This window comes from Podarcis gaigeae, assembly GCF_964106915.1.
Source record: "Podarcis gaigeae genome assembly, chromosome: 3".
NCBI lineage: Eukaryota > Metazoa > Chordata > Lepidosauria > Squamata > Lacertidae > Podarcis > Podarcis gaigeae.
Window position 1 is genome coordinate 92,238,619 of NC_139680.1, and position 23,830 is coordinate 92,262,448.

Here is a 23,830-nt window from a genome sequence, read left to right on the forward strand (position 1 = left end):
ACAATATATCATGGATCTATCATTCAACTTAGGTTCAGTTTCCCTGAACTGGGGCTGCCAACTCCAGTGTGCATGCAGTTCACTGGAAAAAAGGGCGATCTGGTGATCTTCTATTAGGCTTCAGTGTAAAGCTCCTGCATTTTATGCTAACAGACACACTGCATTATGACCCTTCTTGGGGACTGAAGGGGAAGGTATTCTTCATACTGAAACCTATTATGTCAAAACTTCAGTGAGGTAGTGGGGAAAGACACGTTCAAAATGCATTGGAAAGAGTTAGGCAGATAGTACAAAGGGGGCAACTGGAAACAGGCAGGATTCAAAGGCCTGTATACAGACCAAAGCTTCTCAAGCCTTCCTTTCTCACTGCTTTCCCCACCCTCTCAAAACAAAAACAAAACCACCCTTGGGAGATTCTCCTAAGTAGAATCCAGCACAAAACAAAGGTGTAGAGACAGACATGGTAGTTCCCATGAATCCAGGAAAACACCTGAGGGACAGGTACATGTAATCTTTGGATTACAACCTGATCTGCCCAGACCAACAGAGTAAAGAGCAGCCAGAATACTGAAGTGTACAAATGGCTCTTTATACACGTGGTATTAAATAATAAATTTTGATACTAAGTGCTCAGAGTTATATTAAACAATAAAGCAATCCTGCCATACAATTTGCAATATCACAAGGACAAAATATTCCTACCTTGATACATTCTACTCTTTACCTACAAAAGGAATGGATAAAAGACAGCATTATGAGAAAGATTATGCCATTTTATTAATGCCATCAACAATGAAAAGTAAATGGTTGTCAATAACTGCTTCAAGAAATATCAACACAAGCATGGTTTCCATTGCAAGTATCAATTTACACTATGCAAGCAAGCTTCTAATAAAAGCTTTTAGGTTCTGCTTCAAAGTCAGGCCAAAATTCTGGTTATGCAACTACTGTGTGGGTACAATTAAAAACATTTGATTTTGAAACTAAAATAAAAGAGCAACAAGTAAAGTACCAGTTTGAAGCCTGCCTGTCAAGTCATTCTATCATTGATGATGTTGTAATTTGAGGCAATAATAAACTTGCCACACAAATTATTATAGAAACTTCTCCCTTTATTTTGAGAATGTAGACCGTTGTCCATATTATCAGTACTGAAACTGTCTAGCAAGAATCCATCTTTGCCATTACTATTTATAGTCCAATTTTAACATTGGATTTTGCAACTGCAGAACAGTTCGTTTCCAGTCAATGTGGCACTTTGGACACAAATGTTCAGCACTGACTTGTTTTCTGTTAAAACACTTCATTAAAAAGTATTTAAAATAAATTTATGTGCTTTATTGTTGAAGGTAGAAATATATGACACCAAATATTGAAGCTTGAAAGACTTCATAATCATAACTGTCAAAGCTCAGCCAGATAACTAAAATCAGTATACTATATCTGACCTTGAAAATATACTTACGGATAGACATGTTCTCCACAAGAAAATGGCAAGTGTAGCAAATCCCACAAAGGCAGTAATAATAATGGGCTCCCATGGAAGTCCATGGAAGTCAGGACCAGGCTGCATGTCTTCAGGTAGTGTTGAAACCAACTAAGAAAAAAGTTGGCAAATTTTATTTTTCTTAAAAGCTGTCAAGTGAGTACATATTTATAAAATGCACCAAACTCATAGGAAAGTTTACACAGAAGAATGTCCACTAATTTCAATGGGGTCCACTCCCAACTGTGTCTCATATGCCTGGCAAGCTTCATCCTTACAACCAAAAATTATAGCCTAATCATATGCACACAGACCAGAACATAAAGGACTTAATGTAAAGTATGACAAAATCTAAGGGGTTCTCTCACCAAAGATAAGGTAGCTTGAGCTGGGTTGTGGGAAAGAAATTCACAAGCAGTTCCCTCTGTTCTGAATTTGCTTAAAGAAATTCTAATTTTTGATTCTTTCAACGACAACAAAATCAATGTTCCCTGTTACTGTTAACTTTTGGATTTATTCTTCTTCAACAACAACATCCTACACATTTAAATTTAGCCAAGTTAAACCTAACATAATCTTAAGTCTAAATCCCTGATGACTTTCAAGTTGTTAGTTTTCTTAAATTATTCCTCATTAGAATTTCAAAATATATATACTTAAAAATTCAGAAAGTAAATTTCAGAACCCATACTTTACTAAGTTTTGAAGTTGTGTGTTGAATCAAAGGTATGTATGCTGAATTAAAGCTGTTGGATCCTTGATAGCTTGCTATTACACCACACATTTACAACATCTTGTTATTGAGAGTTACACAAGCTTTCAGTTTCATTCCCAGAAACCTTTGCATCACTAGGTGTACTGATATGCAGAAAAGAGGGGGTGGAGTGGAGAAACTAGGACTCTGCCCACACAGAAGTTAAAACACAATTATTCCAGGTTCCTATGTCACTATAGATCTTTCCACACAAGAAGAATTAGGTATTTGTCATACTGAAACCCATGACACATATAGCAATACAGGATCTATGTGACCTCCCTCCCAAAACATAGACACAAACAAGAAAACTTTACTGAAATGTGCATAATTCTAATTTATGTTTTCTAGAATCGTTTGCAAAGTGGAAGGGAAGGATGCCCTATTTATTTCCTGGAAGAGTCGGACGTTACATGATACAGGAGAATGAGATTTCAGAGGCACAAACATTTACAAACAACTCGCTGTAAAATGGGGGCTGGGAATAGAGAAAGCAGTCAAGATGCAACTTCAGGGCCATTTACTGAACCCTCGAAAATTGTTTGATCTCTACACTTCTAGCTCCTGTGAGCCCACGAATTTGCAAGAACTACGAAAGCTGATCTAAACAGCTTTATCCCCACTGGAACTCTGTATTCTGCAAAAGCCATTTCAGGGCACAACTTGTTTGTGGGCTGTGCACGCGTTTTAAAAACAGCATTACATTCCCCACCCCCAGCACCGGACCAGCGTTTCTGCCGATCCACATCTGCCCTGCGAAAGGGGGTGGAGAGAGAGGCAAGGAGTAAACAAATCCTCCTCTGTCGTTTCCTCAGTCGGATGGAAACCCACGTTTCCCCTTCTGCCTGTGTCATCTCAAGCACTAGTTTCACCTAGTTTCTCCTCGCAATGCCCATCGGGTTACTTTCACCTCCACTTTCATCCCTCGCCCGCCGCCGCCACGGTCCTTTCCCCGGGTGCGACGGAAGTCCCCAACTGGCGCTCGGAGCCGTTAAAATATGAAGAGCCCTGGAAGACGGGCTCCCTGCGCGAAGGGGGCGACAAGAACCCCTGAGACTACCACTCCGCCCCCCCCTCCTGGGACCCCGCCGAGATTCGCCCCTTGCTTGGCCGCCAGCCCCCGGCTCACCTCCAGAAGGCGGCCCGTGAGGGAAGCGTAGCCGCGGGACAGCGGCCCCAGGAGAAGCGCCGCGCCGCCACCGGGGGCGCCGGGAGGACTGACGGACTCCATATGGGGAGAGGTGGGCGGGGAGAGACGCTTGCCACTATCTGAACGGGAAGGAGGCGGCGGCGAACTTGGCCCGTTTCTCCCCGACCGTTGATACGGCGCCTGTGTTTCCCGCAGGGACACGTCACCTCGCGCTGACCCGCGGGCGACCCCGTGACGTCATCGGCCCGTGCCGGCAGGTCAGGGGGAAGGAGATTCCGGAAGGGAAGGTGGCCGCGCCGGGTCCTTGCCGGAAGTCGGTGAGGGCGGGCAGGGTTGGGAGCAGCGGTGAATGCTCTTTGCTCGGCAATGGGGTGACAGCACGTTCCCGCGGACTGTCTTTTGACTCCCGAAGGGAAGCGCTGTAGCCGTTCACTTGATACGGGGAGCGGGAGTTACAGCGAGAGCACGGCTGGAGGCACCCACAGGCCTCAGCTCCTCAAACGGCACTGATTTAAGTTACTTTGGAGGCAAAACTGTTTGGCTTCAAGAGCAAACGTGTACCTTTTACATTCAGGTGTGTGCAAAAGAGGCGGGGGGAACCAGCCATTTGTATACAATGGTACCTCAGGTTAAGTACTTAATTCGTTCCGGAAGTCCGTTCTTAATCTGAAACTGTTCTTAACCTGAAGCACCACTTTAGCTAATGGGGCCTCCCGCTGCTGTCGCACCGCCAGAGCACAATTTCTGTTCTCATCCTGAAGCAAAGTTCTTAACCCAAGGTACTGTTTCTGGGTTAGCAGAGTCTGTAACCTGAAGCATATGTAACCTGAAGCATATGTAAGCCGAGGTAACACTGTACTGTATAACGAGAAGTCTAGAAGAACAGGAAATGAAGGCTCTTTTTTTGAGCAGGAGAGCAGCAAGGGTTTCCTACTGCTGGTTTTCAACAACTAAAAATCATTGCTCTGCATGCTGCTTTTCTCGTAGAGCATGGGTGTCAAACACAAGGCCCGCGGGCCGAATCCGGCCTGCCAGACCTCGTCGTGTGGCCTGTGTAGCCGGCGGCGGCCGCCAGCCTTCACCTTTTATTCTCGCTTTTTCTCTTTTTTTTGACACAAGAAAGCCGCCTCTTCAGCGCATGCGCGGCAGCCTAGAAGCCAGAGAACGTCTGCCCTCTAGCGGCGGCGGCCGTTCCTACACAGGAAACCTCCACTTTACATGCATTCAGGAAACCTCCACTTGTTTTTATATTGAGCGCAACTGGCCCTTTGAGGGTGCCCAAACTGCTGATGCGGCCCCCGATGAATTTGAGTTTGACACCCCTGTCGTAGAGGGTTCCAGGTGTGTGTTTGCTGAAATCTTTTAAACATGCTTGAACAGCAGTCAACTGTTACTGGAAATTACAGTGGTACCTCGGTTTTCGAATGTAATCCGTTCTGGAAGACCGTTTGAGTTCTGAAACGTTTGAAAGCCGAAGCCTTAATACAGAAAACTCAGTACGGAAGCTGCGTGACATGTTTGATTTCCGAGGCGTGTTTGAAAACTGAAGCATTTACTTCTGGGTTTACAGCCTTTGAAAACTGAAATGTTCGTCAATGGAGATGTTAAAAAACCAAGGTACCATTGTCTTTGAACATCCTTCTGTGTGAACATGGTTTGGACTTGGTTGCAAGCACACGTGGGTGCACAAGGCTGCAATCCTATGTATTTCTACATGGGAGGGATCTCAACCGGACCACAGTGGGACTCGCATATGCACAAGATCAGGCAGCTGCATACCCTTCGACTTGCTTAAACTTTTTTACAAAATTTAAATTAAACATGTATTTAGACCAGTGTTTCCCAACCTTGGGTCTCCAGCTGTTTTTGCACTACAACTCCCATCATCCCTAGCTAGCAAGACCAGTGGTCAGGAATGATGGGAACTGTAGTCCAAAAGCAGCTGGAGACCCAGGGTTGGGAAACACTGATTTAGACATTAACACCACACTGATTAGATACACCATTAAGTAGGTACTCACAAGCTCTGTGAAGGGGCGCATATTTTCCTTTGCTGATAAGATAGCACTATCCAAGGCAGCAGTAATATGTGGAGCAGTAGAGTCTGCATCTGATGGATTACTACTCTCTTCTGTGGCATCATCCTTAGCATTCATTATACCTTAGGTTAAAAAAAGTTCCATATATTATTTTCACTAAATATCTTCAGCAAAAAAAAGCATCTTAAAGACAAATACATTACTTTTGGCATAATTATTAACACATTTATCTTCTGTTGTACATCACCCACATCCCTTCAGAAGAAGGGAGAGTCATAAATACATAAATAAAAGCAATAAAAACTGGTCACAATTCAAACTAGTTTCTTGTATTTCACAAGGATATGACCTCACTGTTTACATTTCTTCTACATTGTGTGTGTGTTACACATTGAGGAAGACACTTCATGCAAGTAGGCTCTAGTCCAAAAATATGCAGGAAGAGGCAATCAAAATTTGTCAATTACTGTATATTTGTTCAGAGGCCCTACTTAAGTCTTAATTTAAGTGTATCCCAGGACACAGCTACATTAGTAAAGAAAAAGTGTATTATATGCTTTATAACATTGTGACACCAGGTGGCACTGTGGAGTCCCGTCTTTCACCAACGTGATTTCCCACTATGAGGTTTACAATGCATTTTCCTGAAACATTTTTTTAATGTGTCTAGATCGAGCCCCAGACCTGTACATCTCAATACTGCAGCTTGTTTACTCATTAGTCAATCTGAGTAAGTCTTGAAATCCATGGGACTTACTTTTGAGTAAATAAGTCCTGGCTTGTGCTGTAAGTGCACATACTATTGCAACCTAACAGCATGATCCTAAGCATGTTCACTAATTAGTAATTCTTATGTCCCAGTAATTGTCTTTAGAATTGCACCCTAGTGGGTTAAGTCAGTTCAAATACACTACTGATTCACTCATAATCCAATACCGTCATCATACCACAATTTAGAGAAAAACTTTCTAAATCTAAATATGCAGATACATTTTCTCTGTTGATGACCATAATTTTAGAAGATCTTGTCTTGACTTGAAAATGGTGAAAAAATCACCACTGATTATCTTACACTAGCATATCAAGGTAGGATTTCTATAACACAGGTTCAAATTCTGAGCCCTCTGTGCATCTCTCGTTTAAATGGAGAAAACGCCATAGGTACAGAGGGATCTGTCATTTCTACAGAAATGAGCAGGAGCTCATCCGGATGGGAGAACTCCACATGCACCAGAAGCTCTGCAATCATAGTAAGTTGCTTAATTAAGGTGTTGACTTTAATTTCATAGGTAATTTCATTCATGGCTGAGTCGGAAGAACATGAGGCTCTTAATCTCAGGGTTGCAGGTTCAAGCCCCATGTTGGCCAAAATATTCTTGCATTGCAGTGGGTTGGACTATATAGCCCTTGTGGTCCCTTTCCAATTCTACAATTCTATGAGGAGTTTTAATATTTTTCTTTGTAAATATGCCTTTGGGCATTAGAAATCTTTAAAAACCTAGACGATAATGTCACCAGCAAAATAAACCATTTTGAATATAAATATGCCTACTTTATAGATTTCATTTGGTATGCTTCCTTTAAAAACTACATTGCTTTTTGTTAAGAGAAAGAAGTTAAATAACAACAGTTATCAAAAAGGTTACCTGGAACGACGTCCCTCTCCATTCCTGAATCAATTGATATAAGAGTCGTATCCGCAATTGGCAATGTTTTGTCACTGTCAAGGACACCCTTGATTTCTGTTTCATCTGAAGTTCCAGTCTTTTCCAAAATATTCCTATGTTCTTTTGGTTGATCTGGGTGAATAATGTCTTCCTTTGCTGTTAACATCTGTTCCAAATCTCGTGGTAACTCTTGATCTGGGTTCTCTACAGGGCTTTCTATAGAATGTCTGTCATGCTCAGTTTCCTTTGCATTAGCTACAGTGAACATAAGTATATATTTTAGTTAGGTTATACACCTGCCAGCACCTTGTCTACTTCTTAAATTAAATTTCACATTTTTCTTTGTTTGCAAATACATTACTTTCATTTCAGTAACTCTGAATTAGGAATTTCTATAAACATTTTTTCAGAAGAAAAATATTAGTAATATGAAACACTTTTTTTTCGTAGGAATGGCCACTATACCCTGCAGGAGTTGTGAACTTTTGTTAATTTATTATGTTTTTTATCCTGCCTTTCTTATATCATAGGACTCAAGAGACATATACACTTTCTTCTGTGCAGGCCAACTGACCAGCTTAGCTTCAGCAACATTGCTGCATATTGTTGTTTCATATTGACGACTTTGAAGAATTCTAGCTTCCATTTTAAATAAATAAATAAATATTCAACTAGAGAGATAAGCTTAAAAGTTTAAGAACTGACCAACAAACAGCCAGCATATATTCAGCTTTAGGATTTTTACAGGCTGTTGTCAGGACTTGCCAACTCAAAATATTTCCGCTGTTTAACATTTGTTCCTCAAAAGTAACAAGTGAAACATTTCCAATGGTTATGGATTAGCAATCAAAACTTCAACATGGATATGCAGATTATATGAAGCTGAAAATGCAGTCCATTTTCAGTCGGGCTTTCAAGACTGATCAAACTTTCAATCTTTATTTATTGTCTTAGTAGCACAGAATACAAATTACGATTGTCTATCCCAAGGTTGGTAAACTAGTGGTGAAACAAATATATGGTAAAACTTTTTTCATCAAGTTCATTCTTAAGAGTTTGAAATTTTAATAAATCATGATATTCCACAAATTAATGCTTCATCTCTCATGTTCATTTTGAATGTAGTAAATATATAATAATCAAAGATTTTAAGAACATATGCTCTATAATTATAAAGTTCTTACTGCTAGATAGTGCCAGCTGAGCAACTGTGAAGGTGGTCAATTTGTGTGGCAAAATATGCATGCAGGCCCCAGACCACTGTCTGGGGAACAGAATGACCTCATTGCTAATATGACAAGCTGGCTTATCCCATTAGACTTTCTAGGTAAAAATGAAGTTCTCACACTTGGTTTTCACAAGCCTCAAGCCAAAACAAAAAAACAGCCTAGAGCTAGTTCTTGGTGTGGTATTTTTATTTATTTTTTATGTCCCACTTGTCACACTAAAGTCCTTGTGAGTGGTATTCAGCTAAAGTTTTGCTCAGAGTAGACTAATTAAAATTAATAGACCTAACTTTGTCATGTTCATTAATTTCAGTGGGTCTTCTCTAAGTAAAGCTCAGTTGCATACTATTCTGTATCCCTTCAGACTGCAGGTGGGGTGTCACATTTGAATGCAAAATAAGCTCCTTCTGCATAGGTACACAGGGTATTTCCATCAAGGCTTTCAACATAAAGCACATTCAATTCCATTCTAAGTAAAAAACCATGATTTAAATCTGGAAATAGTTTGTTAAATTCACTGAGCAATTAATCATTTTGATTCAGAGTTCATCAGATGTCTTAAAAAGTTTCCTCAGCAATTATCCTAGACAAGGGTTGGAGAAACACTTTAAATAAGTAGAACATCAAGTTTGCAGGTGCCTATGCGTCAAGGGTTTCTGGCATATTTTGTAGCCCTGTCATTAACTCAAAATATAGCACAATCCTACACAAATCTTCTCAGAAGTAAGTTCCACCAAGTCCAGTGGGTCTTATTCCTAGGAATGCATAGGATTGCAGACTCAAGACTTACCTGTAATGGATTCACTAGAGTCCATCCCAGATTCCGGAAGGGAGGCAAGTGGAGCACTCTCGCTAACTGGAGAGTATTTTTGCCTTAATGAATACATTAGTTCCTGGATGTCATCCATTAAGGCAGCTTCTTCATCAAACAAATCAATTTCCTTGATCACTTCTTCTTTATTTTCTTCCTCCCTGGAATCTAAAACTTTGTTCAGAACATCCAGAATATTAGACTCTGAAGATTCAAGGATGCGGTCCAATGCCTCTTCAGTGTCTGCATGGTTATCAGTGTGTTTCTGAGCAAACATCAGCTCCAACGCCATGTCATGAAACAAAGATTCTATCCTGAAAATATGTTGCGGTCCAAGATACTTTTGGATGCGTGCAATACGTTTTTCATCAAGAAATTCTTTCATTATATTAAGCTGCTTCACAGACTCACTGTACTCTGGCTCTGCAGATTCCTTTGTTTTTTCTGAGACCTCTTGAGGCCCAAAGTCATCGCTGGAATGCTGCTGCTCTGTTGAGGTCTGTAACTCTTCATGAAAGTCATTCTTGTTTTCTAACTCAGAAGTATTTATTTTATTTGACATTATTTTATCATGTATATACTGGGTTTTTTCCTGAAGCAGAGAAGTTTTCACTTGAGGCTCCACTTCCTCCTGATTTTCCTTTTTGATTTCCTTCCTCTCGCTCAGCTGAGAATCTTTATTTATTTGTATTCCTTCCTGTGCCTCGTTCCAATCTTCCATGCCATCTTTCTTGGCCTGCTCAAGTGTTGTTATTGCATCTTCTTCTATTGCATCAGCAGGATTAGCAGCTCTTGAAATAGCACCATTTGGCATTTGCAACTGAGTGGTACCACTTTCAGCCTCTAATGTGAAACTTTGTTCATCTGCAAGTCTCTCTTTAGACAGTTTTGCGCTCGCTGCATTTTCATCCTGTAGTAACTCCTCTTCTAGTACTTCAAGGAAATCATCATCTTCAGCATCTAACTCCACAGGCTTAAGTTCTTCCGTGTTTTGCTGAGTAAGGTTTCTATGTTGTGTAACTTGCGGGGATTTTTCTATAATCAATTTCGTCTCTTCTTCCTCCTTTTTTAAATCCTGAGTTACAGTTTCTTGTTCAGATTGGACAACAGGCACTTCAATATCTTGCGCTGTGGGAATGCTTTCTATAGCAGAGTCATTTGACTGCTTCGTATTACTGAGCACCTTCCCAAGTTCAAGATCTTCTCCATCTTGCTTTGTTTTGCCTTCCAAAAGGTCAGAAGCGCCCAGTTCAGGTTGAGATTCATTTGTTAGTTCTTCCACCAAGTGTGGTACAATGTTCATTGGCTGTTTACCATCGCCATCTTTTTTGCCTATTTTTTCCCATAAAGTTTTGTGTTTTGTATCATTTTCTAAGCTATCTTCAATGTGATCATCTCTTGTTTCCTTTTCTTTTATTATTTTATGAAGAGAAAGGCCTTCTGGGTCATCTTTGATATCACCTAGGGGTGGTTTTAAATGTTTTTCCTTAGCTCCCATGGATGCTTTAGGCTGCCGGCCACCTCCATAATTAGAAAAGGCACCAAAATCATGTGTAGAAGTGCTTTGCAGTTCTTCTATGGTGGGTTCAACTTCAGCTTTTGAATACTCTTCTTCATAGTCCTGAGTTTCATGTTTTTCCCCCTTAGGGTCCCCAACATCTACATTATGTATCTTCTTTGTAATCAGATCATTTTCTGGTGTGATGCTATCATCTTCTGCTGAAGATTTTGAATCAGCTAACACATCTGTATTTTCCTTCTTGCTGATTAGGACCACTTCATCATTATCTTCATCATCTTCCTCCTCCTCCTCTTTGTCCCCATCAGTTTCATCAACTGTTCTTTCACCTCCACTGACAATTGCAAAAAATTTATCGCCTAAATTTGTTAGTAAACTAGAGTCATCTTTTTTCTCATGAACAAATCTTCCTGCAGCTTCCGCAATGCCATCGTCATAGTCACTAGTTTCTGATTCAAAAACCCCATCAGATGGCATCTCTTCAGCTTCTGGGTCTTCTGATGGTTTTGTTTCTTCTGTAAAAGACAGCAAAGGGATTTCTTCAGACTGCTCCTCAGGTTCTTCAAGCTTCTCTGTATCGTAAGAGTCAATGCCCAGATCTTCGCTGAAATCACCATCTAGAGGTGTAACAAGGCTAGTTGTCTCATCATCAGACACAAGGGCATCTGCAGTTGAGCCAAGTGTTGTTTTCAAGTCTTCCAATACTTCGTGTTGGCGTAGATGTGTGTCAGTGCCATCATCTTCGCCTCCATTATCTGATTGTTTAGCTTTGCCCTGAGATACACTAGAGTTTTTGGCACTTTCATATTTTGGCACTTTTAATGTTTCTTGCAGCATTTCTTCTGAAGGCTGATGTGCACTTTGGTCTCCCTGAGGATTGTCTGTGTTACTATTTACAGTGAGGTCCTTGCTCTTGGAATCAAGAGCTCCCTCTACATTCTCGTTATTTTCAAAAATAAAATTGTCTTTTTGACCCATTTTCGCATGGTCTTCACTGTCGACTTCCGAGCCCACTTCAGAACCATCAATCTCTGGTTCTACTGACTCTGTATGCTCAGCACCTTCTGTTTCCTCCTCCTTTTCAGTTTCTAGCTGAGCTTCAGCATCACTAGCCACCATGTCCTCTGATAATTTTAAAAGCTCTTCTGCGTTATAATTGTCAAAATCATCCTTGCCTCCATTAAAGCAAACAAAGTCTGTTTCCTGAAAGAAAATAAATAATCTTAGTTACTTAAGGAAATAATTTATCTTCTAAAATTTACTACTGTATTGGTATCTTGCTTTAACCTAGCTGAAATTTAGATTTTAATTGTTCCCACTGAGATCCACAAGGGAGTCATCTATTTAAAATGGATAGTAAGAACTCCTTTAGATTTTGAACAAGTTTAGCGTTACAATCCTGTGCCTGCTTCCTTGGAAATAAGGCTTTATGGACACAGTCATAGGATCAGGTTGTACAGAACAGAAACCCTGATAAATTGTGATGGACCAATTGCACAATGGATTTTGCTTATGCAAACAAGACTTCCCCTTCCTCTGCTCCCCACTCCGCAGCCTCCCACAAAATCTGCTCCAGAAGACTGGGGGCCCTCCATAGCAGGGTTGTTGCTGTTGCTGCTGTTATTTTAGTGTGTGGGAGGCTGCAGAGGGGGAGGGGGGAGAAGTTTTGTCACTTGTGCTGGTGTGATCCTGGATCTCAAACAGAGGGATTTATTGGTCTAAAATACAGAGAATTTTGTTGCTGGAGAAAATATTTTAAAGAACAGCTTTTTCTTCTTTTTCCATCTCAATCTGCTCTTTCCTCTTCTTCTCCTGGGTTCATTTATATGGTCTGTTTTTAAAGTGAGCCCTTTAAAATACATGGATTTATCCATGCATATTCCTGAGCCTTAAGAATTGAATATTGCGTATATCAAAAGAAACTCGCAAATAACTTACATCTGTTGGCAATTCTAGTTCTTCATAGGTATAAATGTGATTTATCTCAAGTAAATCCTTTGGAAAATATCCAAATTCATTTCCAACCTGAGAGAAAAACAAGGAAATAGAAGGGTCAGTATGAGAAATGGTTTTGTTTTGTTTTAAGTATTTCTGCCTGTTTAGAGGCAACTTTGCTGCGAATGCATAGGAGTGGCACTTGCAGTGCATCAGGAGAACTGATCATGATACTTGGCACATCAATTTCCGGCACTGTGGGTTAAACCATAGAGCCTAGGACCTGCCGATCAGAAGGTCGGCGGTTCAAATCCCCGTGACCGGGTGAGCTTCTGTTGCTCGGTCCCTGCTCCTGCCAACCTAGCAGTTCGAAAGCACGTCAAAGTGCAAGTAGATAAATAGATACCGCTCCGGTGGGAAGGTAAACGCCGTTTCCGTGCACTGCTCTGGTTCGCCAGAAGTGGCTTAGTCATGCTGGCCACATGACCCGGAAGCTGTACGCCGGCTCCCTCGGCCAATAAAGCGAGATGAGCGCCGCAACCCCAGAGTCGGCCATGAATGGACCTAATGGTCAGGGGTCCCTTTACCTTTTTACCATGGCCCCCTTAAACCATGGGTAGGCAAACTAAGCCTGGGGGCTGGATCTGGCCCAGTCGCCTTCTCAATCTGGCCTGCGGATGGTCCCGGAATCAGCATGTTTTTACATGAGTAGAATGTGTCCTTTTATTAAAAATGCTTCTCTGGGTTATTTGTGGGGCATAGGAATTTGTTCATTTCCCCCCCAAAAAATATAGTCTGGCCCCCCACAAGGTCTGAGGGACAGTAGATTGGCTCCCTGCTGAAAAAGTTTGCTAACCCCTGCCTTAAACCCTTTTAAGAATAACGAGGGTCAGGAATACAGAATAAAACAAGTTTTTAGGTATTTGAAATAATACAATAAGTTTAAATGGCAGCTACCATTAAAAAGGCACTATTTGAAATTCACCCAAATAGGCACACTCAAAGGCCACATACCCTAAAGATTGAAACCATCAAGCATTAGGGGTCAATAACAGTTTGAGGCATCTGGTATATGCAAATACTTTGCTTCAGCTTCACTGAGAATGTAAAGGAAATATATGGAAAGTTAGCAAAGCAGTGAAACAACAATGCCTAGATGCAGAATTTTGCCACTTCAGCTTAGAGCACTGCAGAAAGGTATACAGTGGTATCTTGGTTTACGAGCTTAATCTGTTCCGGAAGTCTGTTCTTAAACCAAAGTGTTCTTAAACCAAGGCGTGCTTTCCCATAGCAGCGGGAGACTCAACTTACACTCAACAGGAAGCAGAATATGTTCTGCTTCCCAGGCAAAGTTCACAAAAAAAAACCACCTACTTCCGGGTTTGCAGCGTTCTTAATCCAAGTTGTTCATAAACTAAGCTGTTCTTAAACCAAAGTACCACTGTATTAGATAGTCAAACTCCAGAAAAAAATAGTTCTAAGTCTTGCTGAAATACGGGAGTGGCACTCTCACTAGTGCTTATTTATTTGGAGGTTCCTTTAATGGAACTTTCTTTCAACTTATAGAATTTACTGGGACCTTTGATCCACATTTGAAGCATAGTGTGGGCATAGGTGTGCCCAACTTCATCTAGATTGCATTCTTTTTGCCGGCTCAAAAGCTGATGTTTGTCTTTGTTTCTTGTACTTGATTATTCTGTATTTAACAGTGTATATTTAGCACCATACTCTTCAGAAATTAAATGTAAAAACCAGCAGGCATTGTGGTAAAGGTAAAGGTAAAGGGACCCCTGACCATTAGGTCCAGTTGTGACCAACTCGGGTTGCGGCGCTCATCTCGCTTTATTGGCCGTAGGAGATGGCGTTCAGCTTCCGGGTCATGTGGCCAGCATGACTAAGCCGCTTCTGGCAAACCAGAGCAGCACACGGAAACGTCGTTTACCTTCCTGCCAGAGTGGTACCTATTTATCTACTTGCACTTTGACGTGCTTTCGAACTGATAGGTTGGCAGGAGCAGGGACCGAGCAACAGAAACTCACCCCGTCACGGGGATTTGAACCGCCAACCTTCTGATCGGCAAATCCTAGGCTCTGTGGTTTAACCCAGAGCACCACCCATGTCCCTAGGCATTGTAGTACTTAGGATCAAACTAGGTGTAATGTTTAAAGCATCTCTGCATTTTTGCATTTGATAGAAGCCAATGGAAAATAATTGGGATCATAATCACAGGTGGAGAGCGGGGTTAAATCTTCCTTCCCTTGCTGCAGTCTTCTGCTCCTCTGAAGCTGCAATTTAAACTGGCAGGAAAGCTCTAATTTGGTTCTGAGAGACAGAGTGCAGAGGAAGAAGACATTCTTACGCTGTCTAATACTGGGAGAGCATCAATTGGGAGAGTATGGCTGGAATTTCCAGCTTCTATACAGGGAAAGAGAAAATATGAATTTTGCATAAACAAAGCAGGTTTTCCCCTCCCATCCTACTTTGCTCTCCTCGAAATCCATTTTTCTACCATTGAATACAACAATAATGAGATGTTTTCATTGTTCTTAAACCTAGCATGAGATAAGTTACTTTCTAACAAATAGCATATTTGCAGAATAAGTTATGGTTTGTAGGCCAACATCACATTCAAAATGCCCTTGTGATATTCTCTTATTTTCAAATACTCCACCACCACTCTGCAAACATTTCCCAGTATTTTAATGTCTATACTTTAAAATTTGACTCCTTGCTATTGTTTAAATTATTCACACTCAACATCAATACAAGACCATTCTTCTTTTGTCAACACGTATTTCAGTAAAAATCATTAATTCCACACAAGATGCTACTCTAGTAAAATGCAAACTATGGAAGGAAGCTAAATCTCTCATCCTAAATGTGGTGACTAGAGAGTAAGTCCCACTGAACACAGAGGTGCTTATTTCTGAGTAAACATGCATAGGCATGCACTTTCTGATTTTATCCCAGCTTACTGCTTTCTAGAAAAGATTCACACTTCTGCTCTCATTCACTTCTTACAACTGTTATCAGGAAGCCAATATTAACAGTGGAGAATTGCTACAGAGATTAGATAACTTAGGCATTTAGAAACTGGCAGAACACATTAAGTAAACAAACGCTAAAGATAATGTGCTCAGTTAGAATGCACTCCATGAGTGTTGCCCCTTTCCTAAATATCCTGGTGGTTTTATTGCCAGGAAAACATCCCAGATATTTACTAATAATTAAATGGACCACTTCCTGGCTTCAAATAAGTTAGTGAAAGTTGAGAGCAGGTGATTCAGATGTCTTTTCATAGCGCTTGAGAAATATATTTCCAATTTCTCGATGCCAGATTCATGTTTTTATTATTACAGTGGTACCTCGGGTTAAGAACTTAAGTCGTTCTCGAGGTCTGTTCTTAACCTGAAACTGTTCTTAACCTGAAACTGTTCTTAACCTGAAGCACCACTTTAGCTAATGGGGCCTCCCACTGCCACTGCACCGCCGGAGCATGATTTCTGTTCTTATCCTGAAGCAAAGTTCTTAACCCAAGGTAATATTTCTGGGTTAGCGGAGTCTATAACCTGAAACGTATGTAACCTGAAGCATATGTAACCCGAGGTACCACTGTATTATTAAGGAGTCTGCATCAAACTCTTAGATGCCAGGCCTATGAAGAGATGGAAAAACAATGCTACAGAGTTCTTGGCTGAAAGCATCAGCATCATTTTTGCATGCAATTAAACCAGGGATTTATCTGGTTATCTGGCTTATAGGATGGTACAGTAAAATAAACATCTGTCTAGTATATAATACTCTTTATGAACAAACAGAATGCTAGCTGGATATGTTACTCCCTTTGTTCAATATTTATTCTTAACTATTAGTGCAAACTAGTAACATCCAAAGTCAAGGTTGCACAATAGGTGTTCTTGACATGGACTGCATCTTTTTTGTAACCGTAATGGACAATTTTTCCGTATTAACTTTGTAATCAATTACAAAGGATTTAAGATATTGTACTGTACTCTCACCTTGACCTTTGCTGAGTTACCTTAAACTTATTATTGTATACAGCTGTTTGTATGCACATTAATTTGGCTAATGTGGGTGTGAACTTTTTAATTATTTCTTTGGTTTTAAAACTTGAGGCTCTAATTATCCAGCCTTTTGTTTCACAGCCAGCCCTCTCAAGTCTTCATATTTTGTGTTTATAAAGCGCTGGCAAGCCTGGAAACAGATGCCTCCTAATTATCCAGGTTATTTGTGGCACAGTAATGTCAGAGGGGAATTACTGGAAGAACACAATGATTCCATTCTGCCACTTTCACTGCATGCAGTGCTTTTCCTGTTTCAACTGTGCAACTTTAATTGGACTCTATTGCCAGCTGAGAGTCTGTTGTGCCATAATCCCACTTGTGTATTCCAGTGAAAGCAGTTGTAATGGTGTTGTAATGGTTCATAGTGGCAGACTTTCCTTTACAAAGGAAAAAAATATATGCTCAGCATGCTACAAGGAATTTGTTCAACCAGACAAGTCTGTGTAAGGGGTGGGGGACAGCCAGGTACACTTTTCCTTGGCCTCGAAGAGCTAGGTTGCCTGCAGGAGCCTACCAGGGCCCTACCGGACTTACGCTGTCCTGCCAACATCCTAGGCCTCTGACAAGCTCTGCACAGGCCTGCAGTCAGAATACCCAACTTTAAGGGACTGTTCATTTGTTATTTAGCAGTGACAAATTATAGCCTAGTAGGTATCTATAAGTCTATCTTACTTCTCCTCTGACATCTCATTGCAAAGAGGAAGTAAGATTTGAAGTAAGGTCTATCATGTTTACTGAAAGCCACCATCACCTTAACAGAGGCCCCAATCTAGTGAGTAGTACTGAAGATCCATTGGTTATGTTAGTTGCTGTTAACGTGTCCCATTCATTTCAATAGAAACCTAGGAAGCAGCCTTATACCGAGTAATGCAAAAACAAAACAAAAAGTTCCTCAATGGAAGCTACTGACATTAAAAGTTCTTCTGAAAGGGACATTTACCTACAAGAATGGGATTCAAGACCAGTGCTCCTCATGGTATAGGAGTAGGAAAGAAAGTAACTAGCACTTACTAAACTGGGAGCACAGAGAGAGTTGTGAGTTTAGCTGAACTGGAAGCAGCTTGGTGATTGTGGTATGTGTCTACACTGTTGCTATCTAGGAATCTAATGCAAGTACAGTGGTACCTCGGGGTACATACACTTCAGGTTACATACGCTTCAGGTTACAGGCTCTGCTAACCCAGAAATAGTACCTTGGGTTAAGAACTTTGCTTCAGGATGAGAACAGAAATCGTGCTCCGGTGGCACAGCAGCAGCGGGATGCCCCACTAGCTAAAGTTGTGCTTCAGGTTAAGAACAGTTTCAGGTTAAGAACAGACCTCCAGAACCCGAGGTACCACTGTAGTTTTGTTGCCTCACTTGCTTCCAATAGGCTTTGCTTGTAGAATTAAAAAATAACAAGTCTCTGATGCTCTCTCATGCAGAGGAAACTTAAAGGCTGTAGGAATACCCTTTGAATTCTCAGCAAAGTGTGGAGTACTTAATGAATATGTTTTAAAATGCACAGAGCAATGTCAATGAAAATACCTTTAAACGTCTCTGCAGGAAGCAGTGAAAGAAAGAAAGAAAGAGTAATTAAAATGTTAGTTGAATACCACCACATATCTCTTCTGGTAAGTTTTACTCAGAGTAGACCACCTGAAAATAATGGACCTAACTTAGTAATGTTCATTAATCTCAGCGGGCCTATTTGTGAACAAATCTTAGTTGAATGTCACCCATACAGTTTTTTCCCATTTGTGTTAGATGTGGAGATGGTGGGGGTTGAACCTGGGCTCTTCGGCATTCAAAACGGTTGCTCTGCCACTGAGCTAGGGCCCTTAAATAGAATTAAAGTGTGCATGTCTCTGTATCCAAGCCATTGTTAGTTCTTTTGTGTTGTTAGTGTACCACATTTTTAGAAAGCACAATTTATGCTCCCAATATGAAACAGATGAGATCCTTTATCAGGCTCCAGAATGCAATTAAAATATTTCTCTTGTGCAATACTGCCTTTGCTGTATATCCTTCCAAATTTTTCAGGACCAAATTGCAGATTTTGTAGTTGTAAGATTCACCCCAAACTGCTCTCCATTTCCCAATCATGGGGTAGGGGAGAAATTACAGGGTCCCAAAATCTTTTCCTCCCATGGAGACACAATTCTGAGTGGACAAATAGCAGAGTAGGAGAAGGTACACAACGCAGTACACAACGCTTTTCAGCAAAAGTTGATAGCAGAAACAGAGTAAAAGTAACAATATATATTGGGCAATATATACGTAGTGGCTCAAGCCATTTTCAAAATAAATGCTACCATTAAACACAAAAAAACCCTTGCAAATGTGGTAATACATGCCACAAAAGAAGTATTTTTTAATTGCAAATGATAATTTACCAATGGACTCTCCTTTCTTGGAGGTTTTTAAGCAAAGGTTGGATGGCCATCTGTCATAGATGCTTTAGCTGAGATTCCTGAATTTAACAGTTACCATTAACCCCCTGACTATTTACCTTCTGAACAAAGGAGAAATATTTAAAATAAAACTTGGAGGCATGAGTGTAGATAGACCATTCCAGAGAAATCTCTGGGACTGAGAATAGTCATATGTGTGGATTCCAAAGCAGTGAACAGTGGCGTAGCGTGGGGGGTGCAGGGGGGGCTTGCCGCACTGGGCGCAACATCTGGAGGTTAGGGTTAGGGGGCGCAAATCCACGGGTTAGGGGGCCTTGCCCTGGGTGCTGACAACCCACGCTATGCCACTGGCAGTGAAGGCCCACATCACACAAAAATGGTTCCAAATACCCAGTGGAAAATATGAGTTACTGGACTTTTCAATCATAGGTGCTGACATTTAAATATTAAACAGAATTTTAAGTCAAGTTGAAGCAAAACAAAAACAAACGAAAAAAATACAATTCTATTATAAGTAACAGGAATCTGCTGTCTCGTTTGGGTGATCTGGTAGATTTGCATTTACTCAAAGTTTTCTGAGTCAAGGCAGAATCTCTTCTGCATTAGAAGCTGATGGTGTGCTATTTCTAGTGCAAAAAACAACAACTGCAGAGGTGGTGAGTTTAGCTGGATTGGAAGCAGCTTGGTGATTGTATTGCCTCTTTGTAAGCATTCATTTACTTCCAATAGGCTTTGCTTGTAGAATTCAAAGTTAACAAGTCTCTTATGCTCTCTCATGCAGAGGAAACTAAAAGGCTGTAGCAGTATCCCTTGACTTCTTGGCAAAGTGGGGATTATTTAATGAATATGTAAGATAACATACTGTAGCACAATGTGTAAATACCTGTGAACATCTCTGGGGGAAGCAGCGAAAGAAAGAAAAGAAAAATTAAAATGTTAGTTGAATACCACCCCATGTCACTTCTGATAAGTTTTACTCAGAGTACTGTAGACCCACTGAAATTAATGGACCTAACTTAGTCATGTTCATTAATTTCAGTGCACCTTCTCTGAGTAAAGCTTCATTGAATACCACCCATACTGCTTTTTCCAATTTGTGTTAAACCATATAAAGTACTTAAAAACTTACACTTCCAGCCCAAAGCTCATGTGTTCTCCCGGTTAATTTATAATACACGTACACCGATTCACCTTCTTTAAAATCTACAAAACGGCAATCTGGGCCTTTAAAATCCTTCACTGCTTTCCCTCGACACATTAGCACTGTTGAAAGAAAATGAGGAAAAAAATGGCAAAGTAAATAAAGAGCCGTTTTCTCAACAGAAAAGGAAACCTGTCTATAACTTGCAGTCCATGTGTATGAAACAATGTAGCCCAGGAACGAGAAGTTATGGCTGGTGAAAATCTGGTATCGAAGTTACTTTGTGTCTTAAAATGTTTGTTAAAGCAATGAAAGGACATAATGAGGTTTCAATGTACATTTTCTCCTGGAAAAACGTAATAGACTCCATGAATATATCCCAGTACCACAATCCTTCACTATGTCCCAAAGGCATGTAGTCATATGCATTATGCACCAGGGTGTTATTTATTTATTTATTAAATATGTTTGTTATTTGCTTTATGCAAAAAAGAAATCTCAAACCAACAAAGTAAACATAAAATCAATTTAAAACTAAGCTTAAAACTAAATACAATACAAAGTTCCTAAAAAGTTCATCCAGTAATACAATAAGAGGAACAAGTCCTGTACCAGCCACTCCACTAAAATATGAGCACAACACTAGATGTTAATTTAACCACAAAAACTGTTTCCTAAACATTGACAATGAGGATGCTAAGTGTGTTGCCCTGTGAAGAGCATGCTCAACTGGGTTGATTTTGTTAAAAAAAATAAAACCTTGATATTGTACATTTGTTTCAATTTAAGTTAAATTAATTTATTTGGGAAAGAAAGGCAGAACAAGTATATTTTAATAAATAAACAAAATCAATGGAAAGGGTTCCAAATTCTATTTTATAATTCGCAAAAGCTTATCTCTGAAAGGTGATGTAGCTAGAGAGTCCTTCTACACATGCATGAGCACACACAACTGTATAGTTAGTTTAACTGAATAGTAAAGTCTACATTTTTAGTTTAGGAATGTCAAACCAACAGCACAAATGTATGCATGCTTACTTGAAAATAAGGATCACAGTTTATAGCTGCAATTCTATACTCAAATGTCACACCATTGAACTCAGTGGGACTAACTACCAAGTAAGCCTGCATAGGTACAGGTCCAATCCCTATGCACATTTAACAGGACATAAGGAAGTCATCCTTGCAGTTAAACAAGTTGAGGAGTGGGCTGTCAGTAGCAAAAATTAAACGCACTGAATCTGAAACCCACAAATTTGAAACGTCTGAGATATTCTTACAATGAGTTCTGGATCAGAACAATACATTTTAAACAAACAAATGCAGTCATCTAATTAGCTAGGAACCACTCAAATAGATGAATATTTCCAAGAAAATGAATTTCATATATCAGATTTCTTTGAGTAATTTGATACAGGACAATGAAATGAGAAGAAGAGGAGAATGAGGTCAAGAATTTGCTTCTCCCAAAAAACAGCTTCTAAAGGATGCAGGTTTGTTTACAAGCAGAAAGGAAGACAAATACTTGATGCTTATTAAAAGCAAATCTTCCTGGTGACAACAGTAGTAGTACAGAGACAGCAGTAAGAGAAACAGGTCCAGCAATAAGTTTTTACTAGGTGATTAATCAGAACCTCCTCTGGGTCAGCCCAAACAAACAAAAACAGCCCATGAAATCATTTGGGGCAACAATTTGTTAGGGTGACAACCACCAAAGTCATGGGCAACTTAAGAGATGCAGCCTAAGACCCTTCGACACCGTGGGACATCTCAGACTGCGTGGTGGAGCTGTTTCGGTGGGTGGGAGGGATAAAATGTAAAAGGATCGCCCCCCCGGGCTTCCAGTTAAAGTCAGCAATGTATAAGAAAGAGTAATACGTAATGGTGATCGGGATGATAATTACAGTATCGCCGTCTCCACACAGGGAAGGAATAAAGCACGCGCTACTTTACAAAGGAGAAGACAGGTAGCAACCTGCAAGAGCACAATTGACGGGGGGGGGGGGGTGAGACACTGAAGCAACACTTCCCAGTTTTAGCTCCGATCCTAAACACCTCATTCACACCCAAAGCCCCTCCCCGTCAAAAATAAATCCCACTGTGTTCAATTAAGCTCGGGTGGTGTTTTTGTTGTTGTTGTTGCAAGTTTCGCTCTGGCACAAGCTAAGAAACCGTGGCAAGTGGGGGGCCACCCTGCCAGGAGCAGCGGGCCCAAGGCAACGTGGACGGAGATATAAAATGACAAGGGTGTAAAATGACAGGGGGAGAGATGAAGACCCCCGCCGTCCCTCCAGGGACGTGGGAAGAGCGGTGGGGCAAAAGCACTCTCCGGCTCCCCCCCCCAACCCACCCCACCCTGCGAGGCAGGAGGCGGCCCCCATCCAGAGCCTCTTCTCTGACGCGGCCTCGGAGATGCCTTTGCAAGGGCAGACAGTCGCAGGGACCCGGCGGATACCCGGTCGCCTGCCTCTTCCCTCCCCGCCACTTACTGCTGCACTCGGGGTCGGCGCACCGCTTCCATTCGGCGAAACGGCGGTCCGGGGCCCCGCCGGACTGGGCGCAGGAGGGCAGCTGGGCGCACAGCAAGAGCAGCAGCAGCGGCGGCGGCGGCGGCAGCAGCATCCGCCAAGGCGGCAGGGCGAGGGGCCGCCGCCGCGCCGCAGCAGCCATGTTGGGAGTTCGCGAGGCTGCCGGGCTGGCGCCGAAAAAAAAGAAGCGGCGCGTGGGGCGGCCGGGCGGGGGGAAGCCGGAGCAAGACACGTCAGCAGCAGCAAGCAGAGCCCGGCTGGAGAAGGATATGGGGAGGAGGAAGAAGAGGAGGAGGAGGAGACTCGCCCGCTGCCCCAAAGGAGCAGCAGGAGGAGGAGGAGGAGGAGGAAAGGATGGAGGAGAACCACACCCTGCGCGGCGGTGCTTGTCCATAGGGAGGAGGAGGAGGACCAAGAATAGGCGCGCGCGCCCCACTCCTCAGGCAAATGCACCTCAGGTGCTCGCTCTCTCCCTTTGCTCGCCTCTCCCTCCACTCCCTGACTGTATTTTGTGTGTATGTGTGTGTTCACTTTGCACCCCCGGTTCTGTATCTGGCAGCACTGCCCGCCCCCCCCCCCGTCAGTCCTGAATAACTGCCTGGCGGACAGGCGGAGAAAGACAACAACAGGTCGGACTTGGGGGACCTTCCCCTGTCAGTGGGGAAACACAACTTCGCTTCCGGCCTTCCTTCTGCCGCTTGCCAAGCCGCCCCGTATGTTTTCACTAGAGCACGGTGGGCTCGTGGAGCGAGAGAACTCCCGTCAGGCCCAGCCTGCCCGCCCGCGTGGACGGTGACGAGGGGCCGACGGGAGTTGTAGTCCGGAGGGCCCCGGGTTTTTGTCGCTTTTGAAGCAGAGGCGCTCGTCTCTTGCGCGCGATATAAATAGTTGGGATTTGTTTACTCTTCCCCCTACCCCCAGCGCGCCCTCACTCCGCAGTAAGGGTCGTTAGGGTTGCAGTTTTAAATTGAAGAAAGGGGGTACGGGGATATGGCGAGCCCTGAGCGTGGGCGTAGCCAGGGAGGGCACTTGCCCTCCCAGATCAAGTAAATCAATAAACATATTTAACTGAGGTTCCGCCTCCCCAGTATAAATC

General features: G+C 41.9%; 2 protein-coding genes across 6 annotated transcripts in view; one reads left to right on the plus strand and one right to left on the minus strand.

Annotated features, from left to right (window-relative positions):
* MIA3 (MIA SH3 domain ER export factor 3) overlaps window positions 1–23,071 on the minus strand; it is a 38,219-nt gene extending 15,148 nt beyond the window's left edge. For 4 of the 5 annotated variants that reach the window (XR_014562726.1, XR_014562727.1, XM_083732994.1 and 1 more), the window contains exons 1-8: window positions 22,696–23,071; window positions 20,195–20,328; window positions 12,591–12,677; window positions 9,113–11,855; window positions 7,076–7,351; window positions 5,412–5,551; window positions 1,466–1,597; window positions 703–724 (exon numbers count right to left, since the gene is read on the minus strand). Coding sequence is in view for 3 of the 5 variants with exons in the window: in XM_083732994.1 (XP_083589120.1) it covers window positions 703–724; window positions 1,466–1,597; window positions 5,412–5,551; window positions 7,076–7,351; window positions 9,113–11,855; window positions 12,591–12,677; window positions 20,195–20,328; window positions 22,696–22,876 (3,715 nt within the window). In the remaining 2 variants the exon portion in view is untranslated. The other variant, XM_083732995.1, reaches the window with a different exon arrangement.
* The window catches only part of TAF1A (TATA-box binding protein associated factor, RNA polymerase I subunit A), a 43,734-nt gene continuing 23,372 nt past the window's right edge, over window positions 3,469–23,830 (plus strand). The window contains exon 1 of the mRNA XM_083733587.1: window positions 3,469–3,647. The gene's annotated coding sequence lies outside the window, so the exon portion shown is untranslated. The remainder of the gene's footprint in view (window positions 3,648–23,830) is intronic.